The 13,742-nt window shown below is 39.8% G+C and overlaps 1 protein-coding gene across 1 annotated transcript in view; it reads right to left on the reverse strand.

Annotated features, from left to right (window-relative positions):
• Positions 1–5,645: 5,645 nt before the first annotated feature.
• slco3a1a (solute carrier organic anion transporter family member 3A1a) overlaps positions 5,646–13,742 on the reverse strand; it is a 34,299-nt gene continuing 26,202 nt past the window's right edge. The window contains exons 3-10 of the mRNA XM_070907293.1: positions 12,982–13,080; positions 12,621–12,893; positions 11,926–12,090; positions 11,642–11,840; positions 9,636–9,804; positions 8,941–9,113; positions 8,781–8,845; positions 5,646–7,464 (exon numbers count right to left, since the gene is read on the reverse strand). Coding sequence (XP_070763394.1) covers positions 7,112–7,464; positions 8,781–8,845; positions 8,941–9,113; positions 9,636–9,804; positions 11,642–11,840; positions 11,926–12,090; positions 12,621–12,893; positions 12,982–13,080 — 1,496 coding nt within the window. The 3' untranslated portion in view covers positions 5,646–7,111. The remainder of the gene's footprint in view (positions 7,465–8,780; positions 8,846–8,940; positions 9,114–9,635; positions 9,805–11,641; positions 11,841–11,925; positions 12,091–12,620; positions 12,894–12,981; positions 13,081–13,742) is intronic.

Below are 13,742 nucleotides of genomic sequence, written 5' to 3' on the forward strand. Positions count from 1 at the left end.
GGCTGAGGGGGAGGCTGCAGCCGGGAGTCCCTCCTTTCAGCAAACACTGTGTTACATTAACCTTCTTGTGTTTTCCATTTAGAAATCGAGAATCCGCTCTGCCATCCCTCTCTTATTGTTCTTATCGCCGGAGTCGGACACTCCCCGGCCAGCTGCGGTCCCCTTTTCCCCACCTCCTCTCAGATGATGATCGCCTTGAGTGTGTGTGTGTGTGTGTGTGTGTTTCCCGACGGGGCGATGCTGCTGTCGCCGTCTCCACTGTTACCTCTATTCCCCAGTCAAACTTTGAAAGCGTGCACCTCCACAGCCTGCCATGGGAGCAGCAAGATGTAGACCACATGCAGTCTTAAAGGCGCAGGGGCCGGCTCTCTCCATCTTCACTCTCCAGGTGTTGTTGGCTCACTGGAAGACCGCAGTGTGGACACCGGAGCCGGACAGGTGTGTGTGTGTGTGTGTGTGTGTGTGTGAGGCAGGTTTGCATCAAGTAGTCCAGTTTTATCAAATGGGGGTGTGTGATCCGGCAGCCTACATTAAAATACATAAATAGAGGTCAAAGCTTCAGTGGAGCTCATGAGGTCACCAAACCCAGTGAATGAGCCCCAGTAGACCAGACGCCCACTGAGGGTAATGGGGACATCTTTTTATAGCTGTGGTCAACAGCGGTGGAAGGTAATGAAGTACCTTGTAGTACTGTACTTAAGTACAATTTTAAAGTACGTGTTGTCGTATACTCCTACTCCACTACATTTCAGCTCTAGATCCCAGTTACTTTTCAGATCAAGATACATGTGATAAAGTTAATCATTGTTCAAGATTAAACCAGTTGTTCCCAGTCAGATGGTTTTCTTTAAAGAACTGTTCCAAGACCTAAAGCGGTAAAAAAAACGTATTCAATATTTCACGAAAGAGCAACAATTAGAGGAAAGTGAGAAAAATATAATAGAAATGTATGTAGCAGAACTTTCCAACCCCATTAATCATCTCACCACCCCTTTAGGTTTATCTTGTGACCCTTTGGAGGGGGTCTGATCACCGCGTTGGGAACAACTGGACTGAACTACCAAACAATTTATAAAGCAGTTAAAAAACAAACTAGCTCCACCTCGACCAGATGCAACGATAAAATGCTGCGTATGCATTGTTGCATCCGTACTAACAGTTTAAAAATGTCATTTATAATAATATCTAAACTTTCTGCACTTACTGCAATACTTTAAGTACATTTAGGTGATGATACTTGGGGAGGATTGTGAATGCAGGACTTTGACTTGCCATATAGTATTTTTATACATTGTCACATATATTTTTGCTGAAGTTAAAAATCTAAATACTTCTTCCACTACTGATGCAGAGCACTCCTGCAGCTGCAAACCACTTGAATCCTGCTGCAGAAGGTTCAAGGTTTCAGGTTTTAGGCGCAGTTAACTTCAATAGTTGAGCAGAAGGATGAGATGAAAGTAATACGACTTTCTTTCTTTTCATTTTGGGGCGAGGTATTCACACTAAGTAATAAACGTCATGTCAAAAGCTGGCCATGTTCGCTCTTTCTTCTTCTTGACTTTCAGCAAAGACCCATTTCACTTGGAGCAACATTTTACAGTAGAGTTCGCTAATTAATTAACTAGTGATTAGGCATTGAGTAAACACATTTTAATTATCTACAAGTTATAAATGTTTGTGCACGGTGGCCATTTTAATTATAACAGCTACATTAACTACACTGGAAGCTATCAGTGTGATTAACTACAGTGTGTAAGAACACTGTTGTTGTGTCTGTACTTATATATAATGAAAGTGACTATAGATTACATTATACATTTGTTCATCATGAACATCATCACTCAGTCCATCCTCATCCAATGATGATCCTCATCATCATGTCCCATCTGGCTTGTCAGACCTCATAGTTGCCTAAAATGATGAACTGAAACCTCACATCTTCAGCTGCACTGCATCATAGTTCATTATCATCTATTCGCTGACTGCAGGACAGCTGACCACATGCTAACACGTGGTTAGTTTGTGTTCAATTGCAAATGAAGCATTAATTAAAGCAGCAAAAGAAGTGTTAGCTGTCTGTCTGTTCAAATTTCATGCATACATTATCTACTCACTTGTATTTCAGAGACACGGATAAAGGGCTAATTTACATAAAGTGAAAAGTGCAGCTGGAGCCTTGAGAGTTCACATAATGACAAGACGCATGATCATATTCATTTTCGGTAATAACATAACACTATCTAATGTGGATTAATTATTAAAACTGTATATTCTGCATTTAAGGGATGTTAAGCGACGCTTCATGTATATTGTAAAATCTCACATTTGCATTCATCCTCTACAGTTTGCAATGTTATTGTTGAAAAACCAGCATCAGCATGAAAATCAAAGTCACTCCACTAGATTAATATTCACTGAAACATATACAGTGCGAGAAAGACATAAGTCAAAGCTCTCCACTGAGGATTTGTAGTTGTGCAACAGTTCGTCTTACTAAAGCGCCCATTAGGCTAATTGACGCCTCTTGATTAAAAGAGAAAACTCTTCGCCTGCAGCAGCTTCTATTTCGGAGGTTGGTGGGTATTTTTTTTTTGTGTGTTTTGACTTTCAATGAGGACACTTTCCCGGAGACTCGGAGTTGCATTTTGTGTGTCTTTGATGTGACGAGCATCAGGAGTGAGGTGTGTATCAGAGAGTATTGTTAACTGAGGCAGATGCTGCTGATACTGTAGCTGTTGTCATACAACAGGCTTTTTTGTCTCGTTGAAGAGTGTCATTGTGCTATTATTAGACTATGCAACCACCTGACAACCACACACACACACGCGCACACACACAGAAACAAACTATACACTCTCGTATTTCAAAGCATGTTATGTTTACATTCACAAGAGGTTAGAAATGATAGTAATTATGACATGTTTTCATAAGAGGCTGTTTCTGCGGCTGCTTCAGTACACAAGCCAAACATTGACATGTTGAATAAAGTTATAATTTATTATTTATTGTTTACATGGTATCAATTATTTATTTCATCCCAGTGAGATCTATGATTTAATGAATGATGTGTGACTCATTCCAGTCCAGCAGACTGTGTTGTGTTGCATTTGATCATGTTTGAAAATGACAAGAAAATGGTGCCTCGATAAATGTGCACGCTCCTTTTGTGGGTGTTTTTTTTCCACTAAAATAAAAGCTTTAGTTTTGGCTCAGTTGTTCAGAAGTGCAGAGGGACTTCAGCTTCAAGTCATTATTTTGATTCATTTAAAACATTTCCGAGCACACACTGTGTAGCAGCAACACGAACCAAACCCCCTTGACTCTCTGCGGCTGCCACAGACTCAGGTCAGCCACTAATTGGCTGTGTGCAGGTGTGACAGTTTCTTTGTTGAGACGTGGAGGGCGACCTTTTGAAATATTTTGGGGAATGCTATTGTTGCCTACAAAGAAATGTCATGTCTTATTTCCTGCTGTTCACTTACGTTTAAAGAACCTCTCACATACAGTATGAAAAATGTTTGTCAAAACTTGAACTTTGAGTATATGTCAGCGTAGTGGTTGATAAGGTAGTGTGTGCATATCCCAACATGATACCAGGTGTGTAGGCTAAAAGGCAAAAACAATCTCAAGAGGAAGAGGCGCCCACACACTGAACAGATGCTCCTACAATTATGATTTATTAACCACAATCACAATGTAGTGGATGAAAATAAAAAAGGCTTTCAATCTGCAGTTTGTGGCTTTTATTTTTGCCTTAAACGGATCATCGCTCTTAAAGATGAGATAATATTTGGTTTCATCTCGGCTGCTCTGTATACTTTCACTGTATATTTATACAATGCAAATGCATCCATGTCATTATGCTGATTTGTTGAATATGAATGACCCAAAACACTTTGGTGACATAGGCGAGGATCACCTTACGAATATATCAAGAACAAACGGACTTCTCTCAGCAGGATTTACACAAACTTGTGCTTTTGATCTTCAGCAGGCTCCACTGCTGTCATGCTGTCTGTGCAGGTCTCTCTAAAAAGTTGATCAGACGGCTGCAGCTGATTCAGAGTCCTCACTAAGGCCAGGAAAGTGGATCACATCAGTCCAGCTCTCAGATCTTCACACTGGCTTCCTGTGTGTCAGAGAATTGATTTTAAAATACTACTGTCGGTTGTAAAGCACTGAAAGGTTGTCACGAACCGTTCAGACCTCTCAGGTGGTCTGGGACAGGTCTGCTTAATGTCCCCAGACTCCTTTGCACCACATATCTGGAACAACCTCCCAGAAAACTTTCGATCTGCTCCAACTCTCAGTTCTTTTAAATCAGGGTTTCAACAAAAATCCCTCTTCCCTCAGCAGTGTTTGCTGGTAGAGAATCTGAGCCACATCAATAAATATCAGTATACATCAATATCAATTACCATCCTAATCTACTTTGGAAGCTGATGAAAGCTCTGCAGCGTTTTAAAAGACAATAAAACATTGAGCAGCAGTCTGAAAAAGCGTAAAAAAACAAGACAGAAATCCTTGTTTGGCTTTTCTTGTTGAAAATTACTTACATATTTACCTACTTGATATGTACAGTACATTATTTAACATCTAGCATCGTATTTTACTGCTTCTCAAGTTCTCAACGGCTCCTGTATGAATAGTGACTGAAGGCTAAAATCAAAAAGCTAAACTAGAAGCTGTAAATCTGCCGTGTGATTCAAAATATGAGAACTCTTTGTGCTCGCGTGGTCCATTCATTTCTCGCGGTCAATACTTCACCTCTTACTGAGCGAGCACTTAGCACAATATTGAGAACATACGATGAGCCGTGAACAGACATACCGACAGCTGGAAGCTTCAAGCTCTTCCCCTTATGGTGCTTAAACACTTGTTTGAAGGTTAAAGATAGGTTTATGATAGAAAATAATGTCATTCTATGCAATATGTACAGTATATGAAGGCTGAGCATTCATTCACAGAGTATTCATCATATGTGTGTGTGTGCATATATGTATATATATGTATTATGCTTTCTTTTGTATCTAAATCTTTTCACTGTGTGGGGGCCAAACAGTTTACCAGATGACGTGAGATTGTCGGAATCAGGTGAAAAAACGTTTAACTTTCATAAGAAATGTGTAGTCAGTGATATCTACCATAATTCCAGTGGTGGAAGAAGTACTAGATATTTTATTTTGGTAAAAGTAGCACTATGACAGTGTAGAAATACTCTGTTACAAGTAAAAGTCCTGCATTTAAGATTTGACTTAAGCATCAAATCAAATAAAAAAAATACACTTAAAGTATCAAAAGTAATATATAAGTAGTATTGTGCAGAATGGTCCATTTCAGAATAATGTATTTCATATTATTGCATTATCATTATTGATGCATTTTTGTGTACATCACTTTAATGTTGCAGCTGGCACATGTGGGGGTAATTTGAATTTATTTATATACATTTTACATATATTACTTTATATACTGCTGGGTAGCTTGTCTTATTGTCAATTAAGTCTTATTGATATAATAACATCATAATCTAATTGTTGATTGTAATTTGTATTTGTTGTGTGCAAGTTGTTTATGACAGAATAAAACCAAACCAAATGTAACGCTGGACAAAATCTATAAAAAGAATGCAAAAACACTCAAACTTGAATTTGTTTTCTGAAAAATAATTTATTTCCAGAGTAAAATAAACGATATGTTGCCATACAAAAAGTGTAAGAAAAGGGACAATGTCAAAACTGTAACTGCAGAGAGATGAGTAAGAGGACCAGGCCGTGTGCGCCGTGTTGCGTTAAAGAGTTCCTGTCCAGGAATAAATTCAGAGTGTTGATCACTTTGTTTGACCTTACACACACACAGCCTCCTGTAGCGTTTCTGTAATTTTTATCCCAGATATTACAGGCCTACTTTAAAGACAGATTTTTCTTTTTTGACCCCAAATAAAGCAACATGCTACTTTCACGGCTATGCATTGTCCCAAATCTTCTGTGACATCAGACACACACATCTCAGACAATTAGATTATATATAATTTAAATTTCAAATACAATCTATTAAAAACATCCTGGGCCTAATGACACAAATATATCACTCCTTATCTCTTTTACTTGAATGTCCAAAACATAGAAATTGATTTTTCGTCTTCCACTAGGTGCAAAAGTCAAAAGAAAATAGAATTAACATTCTCATTTCAATAATCCCTTATTAAGACATATTAGGCTGAATACACTCTGCAGATGTAAAAACAAACATGGAAATGAAACAAACTGCTATAATGAAAAACAAAACCTGCAGTCTGACACAGAACTAGTAATAAACATGGACGAATCAGGTATGAATTGCACATTTGCACCTATGAGACAAGACTTCACAGTCTAGTCTAAACAGTATCAAAAACAGTGGCTGTGATCCAGCAAGAGAACAAGAAACCGAACAGTGCATGATGACATGGAAACACTATCTTGTTTAAAGTTATTTTCTGACAGTTCAAACGTCTAATAGGCCACTATAATAACCCAGTCGGGGTGTTTCCGTTCTCTTCTTCCTTGCTGCATTGAAATAAAATGCATTAACTGAATGAACTATTAGTTTGTAAACACTTGGCAACTTTTAAATATGAATAACTGAAGAACCCAAACCTTTTTTTATTTATCATAAAAAATCTCATTTTCGAGAGAGAGCGACAGACAGAACACACAGTGCACTGACTGAGAGGAAACTGTCATTTTCCCACACAGATCTCTAGAATCATGACAGACCTAAAACAATGGCAACTATAGTTGTAGTAGCATCACGTCCGCTCGCTAATAATCAACTAGGACTGAGCCAGACAGTACTGGAGTCGTCCTCTACCACCAAGTCAACACTGGAATTCACCGTCAACACTGGACAACACCTCGCTGATACGTATACGACTAAAATGGACCCTTTTGAAAGTTTACCGAGGACGTGGAGCGCCAAGGAGAGCAACGTCTCCTGTACGGGCCGTTAAATATATTGCCTTTATCAAAAAACATTTTATTGTATCCTTTCAAGAAAAGAAGAATAAAATCATAAAATATTCCTTTGAGAGAATATGAATGTCCACAGTGTCCTTTTCTTGCAAAACGAACTATAAAACTGACTCCATATTTTCACAAAACTCATGGTCCTCTAGGTTATATATAAACTTTGTCCTGTCGACTAGTTTGGGGTCGTCGGTGAGAGAGGGGTAAAACTCAGTGGGCGTCATGTAGCCCTCGTGACTTTTGATATACTTCTTGTAGTTCCTGCGTAAGCAATACCATGTGGTGGCGTAGAGGAGGAAGGCGACGCCCTTGAGGATGATGGCGAGGCTCACGTACAGGTGCCTGTAAGCTACGTTGTCGTACAGCAGGCAGGCGCCCTTTTCTCCGCAGTCTGAACTCCAGAAAAGGCAAGTAGAGTCGATCCCAGCACCAAAGATCAGAGGAGGGGGGATGAATCCTGTAAAACAGAAACACAGACTGAGCCCACAAACTCTTTGTTTCCACAAAAAGAACTTTATAAACTACTTTATGTGCTTTCTGGGTCAATAACAAATCATTAGTATTACTGGTTTTCTCTTTCTTATCTTTACATGACACAAGCATACTGTATATTTAAAAGCAGACCTCAGGATTGTTTAGTTACACCTCAAGTATTTACCCTGAACTTACTACTTTGCACCTTATTAGTGGAATGAACAACAGAGGATTTTAAAAAACGTGGATGTCTCATCCCACTGTCTGATTTTAAACTTTTAACTGATTCTATTTAGTGACGTCTGTGATTGTCACTTCTGTCTAGCTATGTTTGTTTTTCTGTCTCTCTGCTGTACTCAGGTCTCTCTTGCAAAAGAGATCTTGATCTCAATGAGACCACCTGATCAAATAAAGGTTACATGACTGCCCTACAATGACACATACATTTGAAAGCACTAACGTTCAAACCATTGTTAAAGGAACAGCTTGACATTTTAGGAAATTAGTTTATTCATGTATAATATTTATTTATATTAGGCTAACAGTTAGCAGCTGGTTAACTTAGCTTAGCATAAAGACTGGAAACGGCTAGCCTGGTTCTGTCTGAAGGTAAATCTTCTCATCGAACTCTTGGCAAGACAGTGAATAAGCGCATTTCTCCAAATCTCAAGCTATTTCTCAAACAAACACAAAAACATCTTGGAAGAGAGGAGCAATAGTAGAGGATTCACGGGGTCTGACCCGACACTCAACATGAAGAATGACATGTTGGATTTAGCATAAAGATACAAACAGTTATAGCAGAATCTCCGCAACAAGTTAATGCTTAATATCAAAAACAATTCTTGATGATCTCTCATATTGTCACATTGTCAACATGAATATGAAATATATCCTTTTTAAAATGATTTGAGAGATACGTTCCTTCCCTAAACACAGAATTCATTCAAAATGATATCACGTTATGTCTCTTTTATCACACACAGTAGACCTGCGTGCTTCTACATAACTGGATTTAGACTTTCTTAATACCATTACTCCTCCCACCTCCTGAATGTGCATTTGTTTTTCCGGTGTCATCAACTGTAATGCTGTATGGTTGATCCGATTTATTTGTTCTCTACGTGGAAATAAATAAAACCAACAAAGCATCTGAGGTCAACCGAGTCGTGTGTTTTCGTGAGTGACGAGATTATCTAAGCGTGTGTCTCAGTGACACACTGAGTATGAGTATTGAGACAGACCCAAAGTGTCTAAAATGGATGTGTTATCTGATGAAAGTTCTTTAATAGTTCTTACCGAGGAGTCGCAGCAAAAGAAACAACACACCAAGCGCGTAGGATTTCAGTTCAGGGCTCACAGTCCTTCAAAGAGAAGCACACAGAATAAATTACTCTGTTTTGTTTTCCTTATGCATTCATCTACAAACACTGCACACACACTCAACTACAAACAATACCTGATCAGGATGATAACGGAGGGGGTCTGGGCCATGGCTCCGACCAGGCTGCAGGCACAGATCACGCACAGGAAGATGAGAAATGCCTCCTGGCAGCCTGGCGTCGGACACTTCCCTGGAACCGCTGTGGCGAATTTACTGTCAGCCGACACACAAGCACATCCGGTCAGGTTCTGCGAAGAGAAGAAGACGAGAGGGTTCATCCAAGGACCATTTGAAGCATAAGTCAATTGAATTACAGGGAAAACATGCTATTTTCACTATTTTCACATTTAAAGGAAGGCCTGGTATCAACACAGGAGAACTAAATGATGTGTTCTTTACATCTGCACTTAAAAAAAGCCGCAGCGAGACAGCTAAGCAGCACAAAATATCACTATCACTGCTGAGAGAAATTCGCTCTGCATGTGATTTGAATATAGAAGACACTAATCTGCAGTCGGCATCTGATCTGGAAACAACCACAGCAAAACCTGATTGCCCAGCATGTGATAGTTGACGACAGAACTATGAAATACTGGAACTTTTTTTACTTTGAAGTGTATATAGAACATTCAAAGAAACGTTTGCACCATCTGTAATTCATTTGGTAGTTTATCTGCGGTAACTTTCCCTGGCCGAGATTGTGGATCCATTTTTCTTATGTGAGATTATTGTTACTGATCACTATCACGAGACGGTGGCAGGGTAAAGACCTGAGAGATGCTCGACGTGTTCTGAGCGCTTCCTGCTCGGGTGCAGCCGGCGAAGCAGGCGGAAAGGTAGGTGACGCCGTTGTAGCCGCACACGGGGCTGATGGAGGAGGTGAAGCAGTTGCAGTGACTGATGCACTGAGCCTCTAGTTTCTTGCCCTCCTGCAGAGTCCTGAACAGAGACACAGAAAGAAACCTGAGCATCCTTTCACACAGCAACTACTGACTATATCTGTATGAAGCGCAAACAAAATCGAAGCAGAACTCTCAGCCCTGCATCAGTGGCACTATGGGCCTCTGGTCCAGTTTTAACATCTCCATGGAAACTGCACTGCACAGCTAACTGGGTCCAGGCTACCAAATCCAGAAGTCAGCTAAGTATCTTTTCTCTGGGGCAGACATTTAAAAAAAGATGTAGATGTAAACTGCTGGACAAATATCTTCCTAGCAAGTAAATGCATACTGTTTAACTAAATATAAACACAATGGTGTAGAGACATTTTTTTCCTATGTAGAGGATTAGTAGAGAATTAATCGATTATCAAAAATGTTGCAGATTAATTGTTTGTCAACTAACTGACCAATGAATCAACTAATTGTTGCAGCTCTAGTTGTGTTACAATCGAAATATAATCATAAAAAAGCTGTCAAGTACTGCAAGTTTTGTTCTGAGTTTTTGTTTAGACAACATTGAGGACGTTTGGCTTATTTTGTTAAACAAAAAATGGTTTTGAATAAAAACACGTTTTTATTCCTCAAAGAAACATATGATAAAACAACGTAAAAAAATGCTTTTTAAAAAAAATCAGTATCATAACTTCATTATGATAGTCATAACTATCATAACTAACCAGCTCTAGACAAAAACAGGCTACAATAACTGAACAGATGGTGACAAAGAGTGTAACCCATTATAATCAAACAAGAAATGAATAAATGCCCTCTGTCTGTATATAAAACAGCAATTCTAACAAGTAGGTAGTAGTTACAGTTCACAGGTCAATTAAAATAAGGGGGAATGAAATGTGCCGTTTCATAATAAAACTCTTTCACTGGTGACTGATTCAGTGAAGTCTGTTGCATTCGTATTCAGTCTGTGCAGCCCCGAGGAACTAGAGGACACTTTGTGAATAGAAAATCTTTTTATAGACTCGATGAGATGACACAAAGTTGTTTGAATAAAAAGTAAGCCCACTGTGCCCCCATGACCGGCAGTGATAAGAATTTTTATTTACACATTTAGACCCTCTGAAGTTCACCTCCAATAAAGTCCTGTAACCTTGGCAGCAGTGTTACTTTTCACTGCTCATATTTATTCATTAGAATAACTGGGTCCTTATGATAGGATATAAATGTTAACAATGCATTTCTTTCACAATCTGAGTATGATGATATAATTACACTTTATCTGGGGTTTATTGTTCATAATCTATAGTCCAGCTTTCTCTGCAGAATCCAGATGGAGATGTTGGTTTTGGGGGATCAACTATTTCATTTTATCTGGTTTACATAAAATACTCTGTTTCTGCTCTGCTGAAGTCGCATGTGATTGGTTAGTTGTTACAAAACCAGCTTTGTCAAAAAAATGGACTCTTAGTTAAACTGGAAAATCTTGGGTGAACAGAGGCTGTCATAAGACCAGTTATCCAGGAAGTCAAACTCTCTGAAACCAGATAACAGATAAGAAAGCGTGACTATGTTGCACTCACTTTAAGTCACTTTAACTATTTAAATATATATATTTATATATAACAGAATAATACTGCTCTAACCCAGTGGTTCCCAACTTTGGTTACACACTGTCTGTCAGAGTGATATTTGTTTTATTTGAACATTTTATTCTGAGTCCTGAATAAGTAAAATAATTCAGTAAAACAAGAAAAAAAAGCAGAATTCAAGAGGAAACTCATCTCACAACTCCTCAAAAGTATCTTAGTTGGCAACTACTGCCTTAACCTGTATTCAACGTTAAATACAGATGCCTGCCAGGTATTCATGTTCCCTCTCACCTGTTGCCATATGGGACTGTCACCCCTGCGACAGGACCGGTGTCACAGCCCAGGAACAGGAAGGAGACGTAGCAGGCAGTGGAGATCAGGTTGACCAGCATGGCCATGCGGATGGCTCCCAGCGCCGACAAGTTCAGCTTCTTCACCAGCAGACCGCCCATGAAGATCCCCAGACATGCACATGGAATGGCCGTCATACCTTAAAAATAAAAACCTGTTCATTATAGTGGTATACAAATGTGTGCGACCGTACTTGTGTGCGCGTGTTTGCTGTGAACGCAGACCTAACAGCTGGTTTGCTGAGGAGGTGGTGAGGTTGAACTGCTGCTCGAGGTATTTCCCCAGAAAGGCTGCGAAGCCAGCCACGACCGCGATCTCCATACAGGCCGCCAGGATGATGCAGGTGAACACTGGGTTCGACAGGAGGTGCTTGGTCACCTTGGGGATCACTAGTCATGAGGAAACGAGGAAGGACGACGGTTAAGATCTGAGCATGTTTGTTAATAATAACACTGACTTCTCAAAATGTTCCTAAATATATTACAGTAATATGATATATAATAATACATAATCTGAATGGGAACAATCTGCATAATGAGTAATTTAACTGTTGATGCTTGAATTAAATTTTATAAATATGATAGTACTTTTATTTAAGGAACATTTCCAGCACAGTGCTTTACTTGTGATTGAGTGTGAGTTTTTTTCACTGTATTGTTACTACGTATTCTTAATTAAAGTAGCTGAATACTTCCTCAACCACTGAGCATGTCTAACCACTTAGTTGTAACCATTTTAGACCAGTTTCAACAGTATCAAACTCAGAGTTTAACATTTTAATTCTTAGTGTTATTCACCTTTGACAAATACAGAAAATAATCAATCCAGTCATGTGTTTTAAAATATTTTTACATTTACAGGATGAGTATTTGCCCTGCATGACAACACTGCAGTACCACACTGGATCCTGCACACTCACCCCTGAGTTGCTGACAGCAGGTGGGGCTGTTGGCAGGCTCGTGGTTGCGTACAACCCCGTTGCTGGACTTTGGAGTCTCATAGTCTGAATTCAAAGAGGGAGGAAGCATAACCTGCTCGCTGTCTGCCCCCTCCTCTCGCTCCCTGGTCGGCAGCGACTGAGGGAAGCCGAACATGAAGAGAGCCGAGCAGAAGAGTAAGGCACCACACAGGAGGAAGCCTGCCCACCAGGCCCCGATCCACCGCGGGTCGTCTGGAGTGATGCCCAGCTTACCTGTGGAGAGGCACGGCACAAGTCAATACACCACATGCACGGAGAAACACATCGAGATAATGCAACACTGGAGAAACATTAGACTCACTGGTGTCGATGAAGACAGCATCCACATAGAACTTAGTGCAGAGGGAGCCGAGGATGAAGCCACAGGCCGGCCCAAACACCAGTGTAGAAAAGAGGATTCCTGCACAGAAACAATTATCAGCTTTAATGTTTCGGTTTGGTCTAATTTCATTCACCTGACAGTTTCAGAAATATGTTTATAGTGACAAAAACAAGCCCCGTACACAAGTATGCTAGTTTTGTTAAAGCAGCCATGAATATTGTACTGCAGGTCTCAAACCAAAGTCATGTGATGATGTGTATAATACTGTTAATGCCTGCTGGATGATGATATGAAACACCTCTGGTCAACAAAAAGATATACAAAGGATCTTTTGTCCCATGTGCAATCAATGTCCACATGCCGGGAGATTTCAATACGTTGCGTCAAAGTCTGCACATATATTTCTGATGATTTGTGATACTTGAACTTACTGAAGACAAACGTCCTGCTGTGGTGGGACAATAGAGTTTTATCTTATTTTAAAAACATATTAAAGCCCAGTGCGGCATGAAAGCTGCAATCTTGGCAGAATGTTTTTTTTTTTTGCTTCATTTCAGCTCTGCTTTTATGTGGCCTTTTCCAGAAGGTACAGTGTGAAGCAAGACAGCAAACAGGGAGACATTTCGGCTATCACGAAAGATCAAATCAGCCAGTAAAAACCACAAGGCGAGCGCAGCAGCGGTGGTGGCAACGCACGCAGTGACTGTGCTCGTTATGATCACATGGCTCAGCCTTCTCAC

This window comes from Enoplosus armatus, chromosome 6 (genome assembly GCF_043641665.1).
Source record: "Enoplosus armatus isolate fEnoArm2 chromosome 6, fEnoArm2.hap1, whole genome shotgun sequence".
Taxonomy (NCBI): domain Eukaryota; kingdom Metazoa; phylum Chordata; class Actinopteri; order Centrarchiformes; family Enoplosidae; genus Enoplosus; species Enoplosus armatus.